This window comes from Babylonia areolata, chromosome 2 (assembly GCF_041734735.1).
Source record: "Babylonia areolata isolate BAREFJ2019XMU chromosome 2, ASM4173473v1, whole genome shotgun sequence".
In the NCBI taxonomy this organism is placed as follows: domain Eukaryota; kingdom Metazoa; phylum Mollusca; class Gastropoda; order Neogastropoda; family Buccinidae; genus Babylonia; species Babylonia areolata.
In genome coordinates this window covers 61315164-61333815 of record NC_134877.1, presented here as the reverse complement: position 1 = coordinate 61333815, position 18652 = coordinate 61315164, and the positions used below count along the sequence as shown (strand labels likewise).

The 18652-nt window shown below is 37.4% G+C and overlaps 2 protein-coding genes across 2 annotated transcripts in view; one reads left to right on the top strand and one right to left on the bottom strand.

Annotated features, from left to right (window-relative positions):
* LOC143275862 (uncharacterized) overlaps window positions 1–5343 on the top strand; it is an 8286-nt gene extending 2943 nt beyond the window's left edge. Inside the window, exons 3-4 of the mRNA XM_076580159.1 lie at window positions 1075–1239; window positions 1676–5343. Of these exons, the coding sequence (XP_076436274.1) occupies window positions 1075–1239; window positions 1676–2804 (1294 nt within the window). The 3' untranslated portion in view covers window positions 2805–5343. The remainder of the gene's footprint in view (window positions 1–1074; window positions 1240–1675) is intronic.
* Window positions 5344–5856: 513 nt separating this feature from the next.
* LOC143275852 (protein TEX261-like) lies at window positions 5857–18621 on the bottom strand. Its single transcript, XM_076580147.1, has 6 exons — window positions 18462–18621; window positions 17346–17425; window positions 15954–16107; window positions 15271–15338; window positions 14270–14381; window positions 5857–12848 (listed from the first exon to the last, which is right to left on the bottom strand). Exons 1-6 carry the CDS (start codon window positions 18529–18531, stop codon window positions 12730–12732), a joined length of 603 nt encoding a protein of 200 aa, XP_076436262.1. The 5' UTR covers window positions 18532–18621; the 3' UTR covers window positions 5857–12729.
* Window positions 18622–18652: the final 31 nt, after the last annotated feature.

Below are 18652 nucleotides of genomic sequence, written 5' to 3'. Positions count from 1 at the left end.
TGTTGTCCTCTGGCAGAATCATGAAGGAGATATCCACTCTGAGTGTTGTCCTCTGGCAGAATCATGAAGGAGATATCCACTGTGAGTGTTGTCCTCTGGCAGAATCATGTAGGAGATATCCACTCTGATCGGTACACAAATATATATGCATGCACTCGAGGCCTGACTAAGCAGGTTGTATTGAGGAGGAAATGCTATGTGTGCATGATAATATATGTATTTATGTTCATGCATGCATTCACACAGACACAGAGATGGATATGTGCCCATTGCGCACTCATTTTTATGAGAGAGGGATAGATAGATTTTCATCACACAAATTAATAGTTATTATACACATGCCATGATGGAACTCTCTTAAAGTATCAGTTTTTGAAGATCTTAAGGCTAAATCTAGGTGGTATGTGAGAAACATCTTGACATTACTACTTAATCAACAGAAAAGTTGTATGATCACAGCAGAGATGTGTCAGTTCAGTTTTCAGTTTCAAAAACATTAAAAAGGGAAAAAGATCCTGTGACATCTTTTGAAACGAACATATTCAGCAACTTTTGGACAAAGTCATTTTTCCACCACGTTAAAGGTCCAGATAATTTGATCGAACATGTGTTGAAATTGAACTCTCTTTTTTTCTGTGAAGTTTATGAAATTGAAGAGACAGCATAAAGCTTTTCTGCTCAACTAATGAGATATTATGGTATATCTATATTTGGATTTCCTATTTAATATGGCCCAGACTTTTAGTTACTTTAGAATATTTGTATATCTGTGTTTTGGTTTTCATATTTGATCTGGCCTTGACTATTAGTTACTTTTGAATATTTGTATTTCTGTGTTTTGAATTTCATATTTCATCTGACCTTGACTATAAGTTACTTTAGAATATACGTTCAAAGAGTTGTTGTTTGTTTTAGTGTGCATGTTGATTTTTTTTTTTCCTCTGTAAAGTTGCAAACATTTTGTGTTGATAAAATCAAAAACAAAAAAATCATATTGTATGGACTGTGAGCAGTGCGTGCCTTTTACAAAAAAAAAAAAAGAAGAATTCAAGATACGGTATGGACTGTGGGCAGAGAGAACGATGACGGCATCACCCCTGTGCACCAAGCCGCCAGTGAAGGCCACGTGCAGTGTCTGAAGCTCCTGATTGAAGTGGGCGCCAAGATTGACGGAAAGGACTGTCGCGGCAATACTCCCCTCGACCTGGCCAAACTGTGGGCACACCGCAAATGTGCCAGGTAACTGGCAGTCTGGCCAAGGTTTCTTTGGTGTGGTTAAGACCGTATTGTTTTGTTCTGCACTACTTTTTTTTTGTCTAAACAGATTTCTTTGTGTGAAATTTGGGCCACTTTCCCTATACAGGGAGAGCATGTCACACCACAGTGCAGCACTATTCTTTTTTGTGTGTGTGTGACCGAGTATCTGTGTTTGTATGTGTTCTGTGTGCTGAGAGAGTTGGTAAAAAAATGGTTTGGAGGTGTGGAGGTGAGTCTTTAATGTTGTGAGGAGGAGGAGAAAAAAACAGAGTGTGTATATTGACACATGTATGCCCATTGCCAAGCTGTTTATGACACTCCTATCTTCCTTCTCCCTTTCCCTTCATCTGTCAGCCCTGCTTTCCTCTTTTCATCTGTCACTCTTGCTTCACCCCTGCTTTCCTTTTTTCTTTTCCAGGATACTAGCAGCAGAGATGTGGCACCAGGATAAGAACAGTGTGGCCAAGGAGATGCACCAGCTGAAGAAGGTGAAGATGCAGCAGGTGCTCAAGGAGCTGGAGGATGAAGAGGAGGCCAAGCTGGATGCCCAGTTCTATGGGCAGGCTGCCTACGAGCAGTGGCTGTCCTCACGTGGCCTGGAGCCCAAGACCACCGGCCCGAGCTCTGAACGTCCACCGCAAAAGGAGAAGAAAGCCAGTGTGAAGATCCGCGAGCCTTTGACAAAACCCAACAGTGTGGCTTCACGTGGTTCACAGGATGTGACGGCGGAGAAAGGTGCACTGACGATGTCTGTGTCTATCGGACAGAAATCATCAGCTTCCTCCAAGGCCAGCAGGAAAGATACTGTAGCCACCATCATGTCTGAAGCGGACTTTGGTCTGCATGATATCGATCCTCAGGCCGGCACGCAGGAGAAGAAAAAGGTGAAACACTCTGCGTACGTCAACCCCAACAAATGGAATCCTTCACCTTTCATTAAAAAGAAAGAGTATGTCCCAATCCTGAATGATGAGTTCCCTCGTGATGAGTACACCATGATGCACATGGTGGAGGGAGGAAAGAAGTTCTATGACGGGAAGCATGCCAAGGAAGAAAAGAACCAAGAGGACCCAGAAAAGATCAAAAAGAAAAAGCTACGGGAACCCCAACTTCCAAAAGAAGTTATTGAGCGAGTCCTCTCAAATGATCCAACCACACATGAGCGTCCTGTCTTGTTCAAGCCAAAGCATATTGCCGATGTTCACAAGAAGCACAAGTACACGCTGGATGAGAAGCCGCCCAGTGAGGCACCGCTACACCTCTGCAATGATATCACCTCTCAAATGGTCAAGATGAGCATCCGTTTTCCTGAAGATCCGTCCAAGGACTACTTCATCCATCGCAAGCGAGGAAGCGCAGGCAAAGCTTCCAGTACCAGCAGTGGTTCTAAATCATCAAACACAACGGCATTCACAGAATGGAATCCACAAGTCTACCCTCTGCCAGAGCTACTGACCACTTTGAAACAAATGTCCAAGCCAGACAGCTTTCCCTATCTTCCTGGTCGAGGCTATGGCACCACCTTTGGTGATCTGGCCTCTTATTGACATGTTTTTGGGTTGGTTTTTTTCACAACAGTGCAGTGCATGTTATTCAAAGCAAGTAAAGTTTGTAAAATAGCTAGGCTGAATAACTGGGTGTTGCTTAAGTTTACAATTCTGTGATGAAGTGTTGCTTCTGCATCTTCTTTCACAGTACTTTTACTACAAATCACATGCCACCTCAGCAGTTACTACACACACACACACGCACACACACACACACACTTTTACACCTTCAATAAAAATACTTTTAGCCATATTTCATACCTATTATATTTGCTTATGACTTTCATTTTGATTAAATTTCACATAGATGCCAAAGAGAATGCGTGAGCATTTATTAAATGTTTAATTTGCTGTTATATATATTTTCTTGCATGCAATATTTTGACAATGAAATTTATTGCATATCTGTGAAAGGAAAATGAAGAATTAAATCATGCACATGGTTTATAATTGCATCCCACAACTGTATTCATGCACTCTCCATATTTTTGCACAGTACATTTGCCAAACCTGTGATATCTCAAATGGGTGAATTGCAATGATAATTGTACTTCTTGCTAATAATGTTGAATGTAGTTTTTTGTTTTTTGTTGTTTTTTTTATTAGTCTGCCAATTTTCATTTCAGATTAGTTAGTCTGAAATGATAGTGAACCAAGTGATGCTGCTGAAGTCAAAGATGTACATTTACTTCAATAGGATTTTTTTTTAAATATCAGGAAAGCTTGTTGTCTGGATAAATAAAAAAAAAAAGTACCTGTGATATAAACATGCATGTCAAGAAAAAAAATTATGGTACATGTTGGGGGGAAACAAAATGATTATTGCTGTGAGCAGTGAGACTATGATCTTTTATTAATAAATTCATAACCTTCCAAGAGAAATCTTTATTTTTTATTTCTGTTGCATTGATTTATTCTTTTTTTTTAAATTTTTGTTTTTAAATGTTTTGCTTTTACAAGTGGATACAGTTTCACTTCCTTGTTAAATTTTGATGGCACTGCGTTAGTATTTCACTGCTAAATCTAGTATGCATTTAATTGCAGTAAAAGCAGTTTAAATGAAATCAAAACTTTTGTTTTCTTATTTCTTTATACAAACTCTTCCAAATATTTATCATTGAGTGTCTGCCTTCCCTCAGAAGTTGTGTATGTCTATTTGCTAAATAAATAATGATGTGTGGATAAAGTAACAAAGCATATATGGCATTGCTCCCCACCCCACCCCTCCCAAAAGATAAACAAAAAAATACATAAAGCATTATCTTTCTGAAAGGACATCCTTCCTTTTTTTGTCCTGTTTCACAATTTTTTTGGACTTGGGTGTTTTTGGGTTTGTTTTTTTTTAAGGATATATAGGTTCAGAAACCAGCAAGTACTAAGTAAACAAATATTCAATTTCTCTGAATAACATGAATACTAAATAAACCGAAGAACTGTTATATTATGTATTACGACAAGCAACTAGAATATGTCAGTAATACAAGAAGAATATGTCAGTAATACAAAAAAAAACTCATACACCCATGTAAGCATGCACAGACACGCTCAAATGTTTATGCAATGTGAGTTTGACACTAACATGCACACATGCATCTCTTTCTCTCTCTCTCTCTCTCCACACACACACACACACACACATGAACTGCAAACTTAAGGAAGAATGTAGAATACACTGACTTTCCACAAGGATACATGCCTGCAAGTCAGTACTGATTTGTGCTTCCCTTTCAGCTTACATAGCTCATTTGCTGTTTAATATCTAATGCTTCCACCCTCATTTTGATCTGGTCATGAACTTGCTGAAAGCTTTGACATTTGATTTTAAGTGGTATTTATTTTACAAATTTCTGACTATTATGGATGAGAACATGCTCGAATGATTAATATATTCAGATCATTCTTATATTTAATATCAGTTGATTAAAAGGAATTGCCATACCTTCCATGGTGGATGTGTGGTGGTTTGTTTTTTGTTTTATTTAAATGCATTCTGCTTACAGTCTTCTTCCCCCCAATAAAAAGCTACTGCCCTTTATGTATATTATCGAGGTAGTGAATGTATGTGTGTTGTAACTATATAACTTACCATACAAACTGCTGAATAGTAGCTGAATTGTATCAAAATGTGCAACTTTGAATATCTATTATTCAATATCTCTAATATTATTATTATTGTCAAAATGCTGATTCACCATGGACGAACTGCTGATCTTCTACCATAAATGTTTATCATTTCAATGACTGATTGTTTCTTTGTTGTTCAACAATAATCTTTCCTTAAGTTTCACTTTCATTTTAATGAAACCAGAGTTGTTGTTTTTTTTGTTTGTTTTTTATGTTGTTGTTGTTTTTTCATGATGCTTATTTTGTTTTCAAATCTGTGTTTGTTTTTTAAAGTTTTGTGGACAACTGCTGAAGATTTTTTTTTTTTTTTTCTCAATGCTTGCACAGACCCTGCACAAGGGTTTGGTGATGGTTGTTGATTTGGGCAGAATATTTTTTTGTGGTCATAGAGACATTGAATAATAAACAAGAATATTTCTTACACATTTGTATTTACTGTCATTGGGAATGTTTGAGGTGTGTACAAGAATGAATGCACAATGAACACTAGCATGTGTGTACACATGCACGTGCACACACACAAACACACACATACACACAAACATATACAAATCAAAATGGAGACATGAGAGAGACACAGTGCATTAAAAATGTTTTTAACCCTGTACAGATTGACTTCAATGTCTTGAGTATGATCTATGTTATTCTGAAGTGATTCAAATAATAATAATAATGATCATCATCATCATCAATACTCAGAAAGCACTTTGTCCAGAAAACTGCTCCAGATGCTTTTCAAGATAAGGTACATAATACATGCACATTCAATACTCAAAATTTTAATTTCAAAAGTTACTATGTTTAAAGTAAACATCACACTATGAGACTGTAACACTGACTGTACAGCACATCTATCATTGCAGAGTTATGGTATGGTAATAATTTCCCAGTCATACAACCAGCTTGCAACAAAACAGCCATTCACAGGTTGTCACTGATTGCACTTTATTTCATTAAGAAATTGTTAAACTGTAAAACCAGCATCAAACCAGCTTCATGAACAGCATAGGGCAAGTGTGTTAACCTTATACAGATAAGCACAGACTGATACTGCAACCACAAAGAATTTATTCTTTCTCCTTTCACGTAACAAAGAAACTCTTTGCAATCAGGTCACACTTCTGCAAATTTGTCAAGGAAAAATTAACTCATTTTCAACAAAGCAACCTCTCAACTGCTAAAACATGCATGCACAAATCTTTCTTCTCCATTTGCACTGAAACACACTACTCGACACAAAATTACACTATTAAACAAAATTGCCAAACAAATAACTCTTCAACCATAAAACATGCAAAGGAAAATCTTTGTTCAGTTTCTGCACTGAAGCATGCAATTCGATATGAAATACACCATGAAACAAAACTGCCTTGGCTGGGAATTATTAAAACCTAACTGACTACATCATAATGTGATGTTAAATATTAATCAGGAACAAGTGAAAAAGAAATCCAATTGGATTAAAATTCCACACACACACACACCACACACACATTTACACATAAATGAGTTCACAAAACGTAGTGAGTTTGCACATGCAAAACAAGGAATCTCCATTGTTGTGACTGAAATCAAAACACTTTAAATTGCAGGCAAACACTTTTCTTGGGCATTGCAAGGAAGCTGAGCAAATAGATGTACAGACCCGATCAGTCTTCAGGGTAATATGATCAAGACAAAATTTCAGGCCATTACCTTCCTGAGGTTTCACCATTTTGACATTCAATTCAGCATTTCAGCTTCTTCATTTTGCTTCAGTGATCCTCTGGCATGGCAGAACACTGACTTCCCACTGTACTGGGGGTTGTTTTGAATCTGCTCTTTCTGGCTGAAATATTATCCCTGGAATGTAAACTGATGTGAAATGGGCAACAACAACAACAACAACAACAAGTTTCCATTTGCTGCCAGTGTCAGGGTCTTTACACCATGTTGTTTGCCAGTAAGTTCATCTGCATGTCTGTATACGTCTCCCTCCACCCTATTTTCATTGAAATAATCATCTCTTCAGTGGATGCATGAAGAAAATCATTGATCCTTCCTCAGACGGAACCAATAGCCCATATGTTTGAGTGATCTTTTTTTGTTTGTTTGTTTGTTTCAAAATCCAGTACAAGGTAAACAGCCATGTGGTCAGTTCATCAGACATCATATCCAGGAGCTTGCGTTTTCAATTTTGGCAGCACCAAGTGGGTGAAGTCTGGAGATTTTTCCCAATCATTCCGGTCAAAAGATTCAACTGTTAGATTAAGGTCCCTCTATGTGCACATACTATTGCAGAAGACCACAACACACACACACACACACACACACTCACACACACAATCAATAATCCTCAAAGCATTGTCATGGATTCACCAAACAAAACTACTCAACATGCACCAGACCTAAAATGTACTATGACTGCTTTTGGTAAGGGGGAGTTATAAAAATAAAAAAAAATCAAAAAAAAAAATCATACACTCCAACTTAAAACATAGCAATGGACACAAGCCAAACAAAACTACTCAACATGCACCAGACCTAAAATGTACTATGACTGCTTTTGATAAGGAGGAGTTAAAAAAAAAAAAAAAAAATCATACACTCCAACTTAAAACATAGCCATGGACACAAGTGCACACAGAAGACCTTCAGTGAAGCACAAGGGAACCGAAAAGAAAATAAAGTTCGTGACTCTGTCATTTATATTTGTCACAACTCATGACGTTCTCATTCTTCTGTCATTCATATTTGAAGGGGTTTTCCTTGCATGCCATGTAGTCTACAACGACATTTTGTGTGACACAAGTTTTTGTGCTACGTTTTCTTTTCTTGGAGTGTGACATGTCGTTTTGAGGATGACAAGGGACTAACTGAACTGGGGGACAGCCTTGGATGGCACTGACTATTTGTGGCGCCACAGAATGTTATGCTTATCCTCTGTGTGTGTGCGTATGTGCCTATTCCGCTGCTCTTAAAGAGCGTGTGACAATATTGAAGAAAAAATTGATCATGTTCACAAATCCTGCTGCCTCCCCTCCCCTCTTCTCCCTCCCCCCAAAGTAACATTTTGTCACAGTTCAGTGGCTTAGTCCAATGTTCAGCATTCCCAGAAACAACAACTAAATCAAAGGGCACACAACAATTCATTTTGGTTATTGGCTTCACATCATAACTGTCAAAAACATTATCTCATGCTGATCAATGATAACGGATTTCTACAGAAAAGAAAAAATTAATCGCCATTTAAAAACAAATTATCTACACAGAACCACACAAAGACATGTACACAAAAGATCAGGTGAAACTTTAAGACATGGCAACAATGCAAAGGAATCACAAAGAACGTTTACATGCATGTGTATCATCAGGGAAGGTGAGATCAAGGAGAGGGAAACAAAAGGGAACGAGCAAATAGGGAAGTCACAGAGAGACACAGAGAGAGCTAGAGAGAGAGAGAGAGAAACAGGGTGAGAGAGAGAGAGAGAGAGGCGGGGGACTTATGACACATTACACGAGCAATAATACTAAAACAAATAATCAAACAGTAGTAACCCTTGTCCTAATTGGCTAATGGCAGTCAATTCATATTTTCCATAAATTAAAACTCCAATCAGCCATATCATTTACGGACGATAGAAAAATCCAGAACACCGCTGTGCTTGGTTCTGAGGTAGTGCATAACAGATGCTAATTATTTCTTTTATGATCCCTTTTATTTTTTGCCAGCAGCATCTTCTGTTGTCACCAGTGCTGTCATTCATAATCATCTTTAGCCATAGCTGCAGCAGCATTAGCAGCTGCAGTAACAGAAATACTTTTAGTACTGTAAACATCTTTTTTTTTTCTTTTATACAAATCACTATACCAGAAAATTACGACTGAAGAAAATCTGTCATTTTCTTTAAAAAAATTTTCTGGAAAAATTGGGATAAAAGAAACAGCCTGAAATATCTCAAAACAAATAAAACCATGATAAATCTCTGAATACCCATACCCCAGCACTTCTGAAAATACTACTTCAGTGAACTGCTGCAGGCTGAAGATCAGAAACTTAACAAAACTCAGCCAGATTTATGAAAGCCAAACAACTATTGTGTACAAGAACCCCAATCAGATGTACGTATGTCCAATGTCCCTCACCCCGCCCTCCAAACAAACAAAAAAGAAAAACAAACACACGTACAAAAAAACATCCCATGACTCAAGAGTTTACCTTTTAACAGAACTGTGTTAAGTGACAATCCACAAGTGCAGTGCAGTGATGCATTTTGGAAAGACTTGGCAATGAGAGGGTGAGCACAAGCATGCCATGATTCACATTCACATTCACTGTTAAAAAAAAGTGGTTGATCTACTCTTGTGACAGTAGTCCATGTTCACACACACACACACACACACACACACACACACTCACTCACTCACTGTTTACACACACACACACACACTCACTCACACATGCACATCCTACCAAACATATACTACAATACTACAGAGTGATTCCACCTCAATGATTACAACAAAACCCAAAACAACAACAAATAATAATGGCAAAAGAAAGGACACAATTTAAAAAAATAGCAAATGGACAGGCCAGTAAACATAAGATATTGCATAAAAAATGAGAATACAAAGTTTCTATCTACACTCCTCTTTAGATATATATATGTCTGTTCTCTGAGGGGATGGGGGTGCGGAAGGCATAGGTTTGATCAAAAAAGCTGAACGCTTTTGCTCTAGAGTATATCTACGTATATCTATGTATAATGATAAAACTGCTGGTAGGCTCCTTCAATGTACTCTCCGCATACGCCATCATTTTGATTCTGCTTCTCATCTCTTTATTTCCCCACCATCACTGACAAGACACTTTCGTTTTTGCTTGGACTTTCTGGTTTACCTCGAATTTCACACAGAGAAATCTGTTGTGATAAAAAGAAATACAAATACAAACAAAAAAATAAATAAAAATAAAAATAAAAATCTTGGAGTGGAGTGATGGCCTAGAGGTAACGCGTCCGCCTAGGAAGCGAGAGAATCTGAACACGCTGGTTCAAATCACGGCTCAGCCGCCGATATTTTTTCCCCCTCCACAAGACCTTGAGTGGTGGTCTGGACACTAGTCATTCGGATGAGACGATAAACCAAGGTCCCGTGTGCAGCATGCACTTAGCGCACGTAAAAGAATCCACGGCAACAAAAGGGTTGTCCCTGGCAAAATTCTGTAGAAAAATCCACTTCGATAGGAAAAACAAATAAAACTGCACGCAGGAAAAAATACCAAAAAATGGGTGGCGCTGTAGTGTAGCAACGCTCTCTCCCTGGGGAGAGCAGCCCGAATTTCACACAGAGAAATCTGTTGTTATAAAAAGAAATACAAATACAAACAAAAATACAAATACTTTCTACTGAGCTCTTACAGTATCGTTTGTTATGTTGTTATGATTACATGGGGTCTATAAACTGACTCCCAAGCACTTTGAGGTAAATAGCGCACAGGCGCCTGCGTTCCAGCTTTGCCAATTTCGTGTCTAGTTGTTGTGAGAGGATTTGGACTAGGAGATACAGTCACATCAATGAAACAATCTTGGGCAAATCACACAAAGGACTGAATAACAGGAAGCTGGAAAGGAGGAGTTTGTACAGCCTTTCTGAAATGTCCCATGCTAACTGCCTGTCATACTAGGTGTCATACACCAAGCTTCTTCTTCTGCGTTCACTCGTATGCACACGAGTGGGCTTTTACGTGTATGACCGTTTTTACCCCGCCATGTAGGCAGCCATACTCCGTTTTCGGGGGTGTGCATGCTGGGTATGTTCTTGTTTCCATAACCCACTGAACGCTGACATGGATTACAGGATCTTTAACGTGCGTGTTTGATCTTCTGCTTGCATATACACACGAAGGGGGTTCAGGCACTAGCAGGTCTGCACATATGTTGACCTGGGAGATCGTAAAAATCTCCACCCTTTACCCACCAGTCGCCGTCACCATGATTCGAACACGGGACCCTCAGATTGACAGTCCAACGCTTTAACCACTCGGCTATTGCGCCCATCATACACCAAGCAAATGCTACTAGGTATCATACAAAATGCTAACTTCAGCCAACCAAAGCTCACACAATGGTAAAGTGATTATATTCAATACTTCAAAAACACAACTGAACACTAGCTTTCATACTTTGATGAAGTCCACTTTTGTTCAACCAACAACAACAAAAAAAAAAAAAAAACCCAACAACTCCAAAGCGATATAACTACAATTCAAAGTACCAACAAACATGTCTCACAACTACTCTTCATGCTGAGACTAACCATGCGAAGCACATGCAATACACCCCGGGACTTCTACTGCATATTTTTGAAAAATCAAGTTTGATTGTATAAACTATTCTTTATACTTGAAAATTGAGACACAAAACAGTTTCTCTCCCACTCTGAATGTGTTAGGTGCTTTTTATATTATCAAATAATGGGAAAGATGGAAAAGTTAACTCTTTCCGGACGAAGGAATGCTCACGCATTCCTACACAAAACATATTCGGTTTCGGACGAAGGAATGGAATAGCATTCTCCGAAAGTAAAATTCCATCATGCGCTGTACACGTGATTTTGTGATTAGCCAAGCTATTCTGGGTCACTCCACAATCGAATGGTATGATTGGTCAGCCTGGGATGTGTGGCCCGTCTTGCACACACGCTGACAAAGTCACTGACCGGTCGTCTGCTCGCGTGCCAGCCTGTTAGCAAAGCTGGCTCTTCTCAGAATGTTGTGAAGCGAACAAGGCAGTGACGGCAACGTTTTAGGGTTGCCAAAGTACTTGAAATGCTACAAACTGAAGGGTCGGACATTGAAGAGGCGGATGATGACGAAGAAGAAAGCGAATTTAATGCAGAAAGCGAGCATGGGTATGGTGATTCGGGGTGAAAAATATGGCAAAACTGTAAAAATAAGATGAGAAATTTGATTTTTTTTTATATGTAATAGCTCAACACGTAATAAACCAGTTCTGAAAGTTTCATTTTCTTACACAGTATTTTGTATTTTTTGTAATTTTATTCCAAACCCTTATAAATGGGCCGTCTGTGGGGAAAAGCAAGGGAGAAAACTTGTCGTCCCGAGTGAGTTAAATGTTCCCTAGATTGTACAAACTATTCCTTGTACTTGAAAATGCAGATACAAAACAGTTTTTCTTCCACTTCTTTCTGAAGTTTGTTAGGTGTCTTTTATATTATCTGTAATGGGAGAGAGATACTCTGAAAAAATTGTTTTCCGATACTTCATATTCTGAAGAACTGTCAAAAAACAAAACAAAAAACAAATAATAAATGAATAAATAACACAAATAAATAAAGAAATAAGAACACATTTGTAAAGATCTCATAAAGATAGGCAGATTTATTATTTACAGAGAAAAGAAAAAGAAGAAAAAAATTCTATCACTAACTGGAAAAAACAACAACAGGCATCTAAAAACATGGTTAATTCCAGCAGAAATCTTTTTTTTTTTTTAAAGAAAAAAAGAAAACTGTTTTACATTGTGACTTGAAATCAGCATGAATGTATGGGGCTAGAAACATCCAAGAATACAAATAATTCGAAATAATACGCAAATGAGAAATTTTGAACAGGTAACAACCCAAAAAAGTGAAAGCATCATGAAATACAGACCCCAGTCATGCTGAACCTCACTGCTGTGACAAATACTACCTGCTACTGTGCTAGACAACCATATTCTTTCAACCATCCCCCCCCACACACACACTTTCACTGCAATACTACATTGACCGAGCAGCCCACGAGTCCGTCAAGGCTTCAGTAGCTCTTCTTCACTCTCTGCGGCAACACGGATCCCTGCACGTTCCTGAAGAACGATAGCAGTCCATATTTCTTTGCCTTTCGGCTGAAGTAACTGGACACAACGTCCGCATCATCTGCAACACAATTCAATTGATGGCTGCAGTGCTGAATGAATGCATGAGCGGCCAATATCAGCTACGATGATACAATAAAATCAGAAGGTCAGGCCTAAACAATCTTTTACATAAGACTGAGCACACAAACAAATGAATGAGATGGTAAGCTAAATCTATGTCAGTAGTTCTATTTATGGAAAGTGTGCTTGACAGGATTTAAAATTTTTATTTTCACACAGACAGGGACATAAATTCAATTGTGATGCCACCAACCCATACAGGACTAGGAGCCGGAATGAGAATGGGAGAAGGCTGGGAGGGGGTATATGAATTTTAAGATCTTATTTTGAGAGAGACAGGGATGGGGAGAGGGAGAGAGAGACATCTGTACATTGTGAGTTGCTGCAACTCAGGAATCAGAGCTAGTCAAGCAAGGAAGGTAGAAAAAAGAGATGGGGAGTAGAAATTGAAAGTGGGGCTGGGGGACTGTGGTAAATTATATGTTCTGAACAGATATTGGTTTGCTGTTAGTTGTATATATATATATATATATATATATATATATATATATATATATATATATATATATATATATATACACATCTACAGATACATTTTTTTAATATTATGATTTTTCTCTTCAATTTGAATTTCTCACTATAATTTTGCAGGCAGTCTTTAGTTTCTCAGAATATCTTTATTATTCACAATAATATGTATATGCTTCAGATGGTCTGTCTCCACTGATCTTTGATTTTGACCAATAACAAACTCTTTTCTTTCACTGTGGCAACAATCTCTTAATCTAATCTGTTCCTTAATTTGATTTGAATAGTTGCAATGAACAGTTTTTCCTTCAACTCTCCAAAATATGTGAAGTGCTTATTTTTCTTCACCCTTTTTTTTAATTTTTTTATTTTCAGACATGGCATTCTGATTTGTTTTGTAAATTATGCAAGCTGTTGCTTCCTTTATGCATCTATCATCAGGTTTACATTCCCAACCACACCACCTCTTGTCATATCCTGCACACGATATAGCTCCAGTTTTATGGGTTTGCATGATTTCATGCCAACATTTATGTGGTGATTTTTTTTCTTTTGACATTAATTTTGAGTTCTGTTATGAAACATGTACTTTTCAAATGCAGACAAATCTGCACACACACACACACACACACACACACACACACAACCACATATGTGCGTTTGCCACACAATACAGAAACTCACTGGGAAATAACAACAACAACAACAACAAAAACTTTGAGTGACTTTGGTAGCTTTTACAAGCATCAAAAGACCAAACTCCAAGAGTCTCAGAAATGATCAATCTGTACAAAGTAGTCTTGGAGCATCGATAGTAGATATAATGTGAGAAGTACAATAATAAAACAATGAATACAGATCATACAAACAAACAAAGAAAAAAGAACATACCCGATGGGCGAGGAGAGGCTGTGGTGGTTGGCAGGGTATTTTCATTGGCTGACAGGGAGACAAAGAAGGCAAAGGGCACCAACCACAGGCAGATTGTGAAGTATGCCAAAACCTGCAATAGTCGACATGTCATACATCATCATCAGTTTTCAAAGACCAACCGATTATGCCCCCGCAATGAGAACAGCACTACAACATTTTAGTGGTGTTTTTTTGTTTTTATTTGTTTTGGTGGGGTTTTTTTCTTTCTTTCTTTTTTTCATATCATACGTGGACAATCACTGTCACAAAAAAGTGAAAAGTCAAGTCTGGCATTAGAAAAGTTTGACTTAGACTCTCCATAATGGTCCATGATCACCGTCATTAAAGTGTTTAAAAGCTAAAGGCAAAGTTTTCATGGATCACATCACATTTCTTAATCTCTTTTCTCACTGCAATTGGTCAATGTGTTTGTCTTTTTACGCCACACAGGCCTTACCAGTATCCATGATCAGGCCACATTTTGTGTCCATACACTGATACAGGTTGTAGTTCTTGAGAAAATCCCAATAATAAAGTTTACCAGAATGCCTAGAGACAGCAAGATGTAGCAGTTCATACATGTTTGCAGAACAGCAAATTTTGACACTGACTGTAATCAGCCCTAGAATGTTGCTTTGCACTGTTCTGTACTGTACTGTATTGTATTGCACTGCATTCTATTCCAATGCAATGCAATTTTGCATAGCATTGTATTTTACTGTACTGTATTGTAATTGCTTTTCACAACAAATTTCTCTTAGTGAAGTTCAGGCTGCTCTCCAAAGGTAGATTGCACTACCACTGGCATAGTACAGTAGCAACTTTTTTTTCTGTCTGTATGTATCTATTGAATTTTTTTTTTTTTTATTAAACTATAAAATTTTGCCTGGAACAAATCTCATTGTTGTGGGTTCTTTTATAGGATGGGCTAAATACTGTTTATTATCATACACCAGTACTATACACAAGACCAAACTCACCTCAGCAAAAGGATACCACACCTCGGAGAAGTGTGAGAAGGCCAAATAATGGTCAAAGATCAGCAGCACTGGAAACAAAACAAAAAGAATAATTATCACAATTCTTCACATGATGGTAATGTGAGTGAAGCACATGTCTCTTTATGAGGGTTTGTTTTTTTCTCTGTTGCTTACAGCCCAGCCAACCAGACAGCGCCCTGTCTCTCAGTCTCTGTCTCTCTCACACACACACACAACTGCTCATAACAAGCTAAATAAGAGTTGGGTGATACTGTGTGCTGTATGTTGAGTAAGGGACTGGTCATATGGAAAGGCTTTGCTCCATGTGTCAACAATGGCATCTCAAGCAAGCAATCTACTAGCTTACAAAACAAGTAACTTAAATGCCAAGAAAAAAAATTTAAGTAGAACTAGAAGAAATATTCAAAGCAACAGAGATTCATTCAGAAGCAGCATGGATGAGACACTGTAAGTTTCTGACTCAGCACCAGAACACGTAACCTACGTTTGAAAAGGTGGATGAAGACGATGAATACAGCAACCATGGAAGAAAACTGGCTATTTAGAGTGAGTGAAGAATGTGCAAAAGCATGACTCTTAGTCTTCGTGACTCTTACAAAGATAACAGGAAGCAAAAGGAAAATGTACATATGTCAATACAGTATGTGTTAAAATCTTCTTACCAACTGAAGCAATGAAAGCAGGGGAAGTAAGGTCGAAGAAGGGGAAAGTCTGAAGCACAGCAAAGTATGCGACACAGCTGATCAGTCCTGACCCTACTAGCAGCAGGGGGAAGTCCTCAAACAGGAAAATCAGAAGATAAACCACTGCTGTTGTCTGCAACCACATAATGCAAGTAAAATTTAAGTACAGGTACTCCCTGAAAATGCTCTGAAGTCAATTCCCTAAAGATGCTCCGATGAGCTTTTCCTGAAATTGCTCATTGTCCATTCCCTGTGTAAACCAGATATTCTGAGATTTTATAAGTATGATGAATAATTCGAATATATATACATATATATATATATATATATATATACATATATATAATATATATACATAGCAAGAAAGTATATAGTATAACGTTAGTGCGAAAATGTGATTGACAAGAAATGATACAAGAAAACAAGTACATTAAAATGCAAAATTTATCTTATAGTTATACCTGCAAAAATTTAAGAATTACAGTATCAATACGTTTACAAATCTACCCTTCAATACAGATAATGTAAATTAATTGTTAATGTGGGATTCACATTTAAAATCAAATTAACAAATGACCATATCAAATTAGGCCTGTGTATATTCCAATATATTTTGAATATTGATTAACAATATGACAGCATCCACATACATAGCTGGAGAGAGAGAGGGAAAGAGCTGGGTGGGGGAGTGGGGATGAGGATGACAGAGACAGTATACAGACATACAGACAGAGAAGGTAACACAGAGACAGTGACAAAGATGTATGGAGAGAGCAGAGACAGACAGAGAAGGTAACACAGTCAGAGATAGTGACAGCTCAGATGTATGGAAAGAGATGCAGAGGGAGACAGACACAGAGACATGTATGGAGAAGGGGTGGGAGAGACAAGAGAACACAAAAGAGAACAGAAAGATACATAAACGATAAACTCCGTTCTTTAAATGACATGCTCACACTGTCTATGTGAGATAGTCTGAAATATGTATTTCAGCAAATGTGATGTGAGACTATGTCTTTACTTATTTCATTCTATTTTATTTTATTTCATTTTTATTCTATTTTATTTTTTATGCATATTTTTATGTCACTTAGTCTTAAATTTATATTTTTTATTGTAAAGCACGGTTTGAGATGGGGGTACTGCACTATATAAGCCTGCATATCATTATTATTATTATTATTAAACGAAAAAAGTTCATACAATTTTGAAACAGAAATTTTATTAAAGAGTAACATTTAATAACCTTAAGTTTTAACTTAAGAGACCTGTGAATAAAATCACAAATGAGTTAGCCTGATTGCCCAGTTGTTCTTTTTCATACACTATTACTTTAAAGAAAGAAGGAAAGAAAGAAGAAGAAAAACTTACTACGATCATATATCTAATGATTTTTCCGGTCATCACTGTATACTCCTCCACCAGTTCTGCCAAATAATAAAGTCCAGCCGCTGAAAACAAAACAACAACAAACAATCAAACAAATTATTGATGATAACAAATTGTCTGAATGACTGAATCACTGAGGTTATCTATGTTACTGTTACTGTGTTAGTCTTTGGGAGTAAATTACATGATATATATAAGAATAATAAGAAGAAGAAGAAGAAGAAGTAATATGGTTGAAAGCTGTTCTGATGGGGAGTTAAAAGAATGTTTTATTTCAACTACAGTGTATGCACAAAATGTGTCAAATGGATCAATATATTATGTGCACTGTAACTTGTATGCACAAACACACACACACACACACACACACATATATATATGTTTTTTTGTCTTTATCTCTCATGCACAACAACATAATTCAAGCCCATCCTCTCACTCTATTGTACGTGTTCGCACACACACACACAGAGTAAAACTATCAAAGGGACTATCCAGTGTAAATAAAATGACAGATTTACTTCTGGTTCTTGAACAAGGAACATTTGAAAATGAAAATCTTCCAAGGTCAAAACATGCAGAAGTTTTGAGAACTGACAACTGAATATTGTTTTTTGCTTTTTTTTTTTTTTTCTTTTTTTTTTCTGAAGGGTAAGGCCAAGGGGGCATAGGGGGTATGAGGGGGTGGAGAGGAGGACGTTGGGAGAGTATGTTACTGTAATCGCTTGTCATATAGTATTATCAGTATCAATTATAATCACCATAATAGTAGTACTGTGAGTGTAGTGTTACATTATTCAATTTTATTGGTCACTGATGTATTCGTAATCATAAGCTGTGTTGAATTGTTACGCGCAGTATTGATACTATTACTAGTATTAGTATTATTTAAACTAAACCAATGGTCGGAAAGACAAAAACCGCACAAACAACTCCCAGTGTCTTGAAACAATATACTTATTTAAGTGCTTGTCAGTTTAGTCAGAATGAAGTTCGTTTATGAAACGATGAAACAATAGTCACTGTTTCAGTTTTGTGTTTTGTGATCAACTGACAAGACATCCCATCCGTGGCCGACTCGGCCAGCCCACTTCAACTTACCAATCGATAAAGTTACGATGCATACTTGGACAAGCAGAGCAATCCAGCTAAGCAAATACAAAAACCACATCCTATTGTGAAGATGATTCTGATTTCAGCAACAGATGAATTATGTTTTGTCCAATTAATGTCCCGAAAGATGACATCAACAATGCGGCTGTGCACCGTGTCGGATAAGGAAGAGTGCCTCC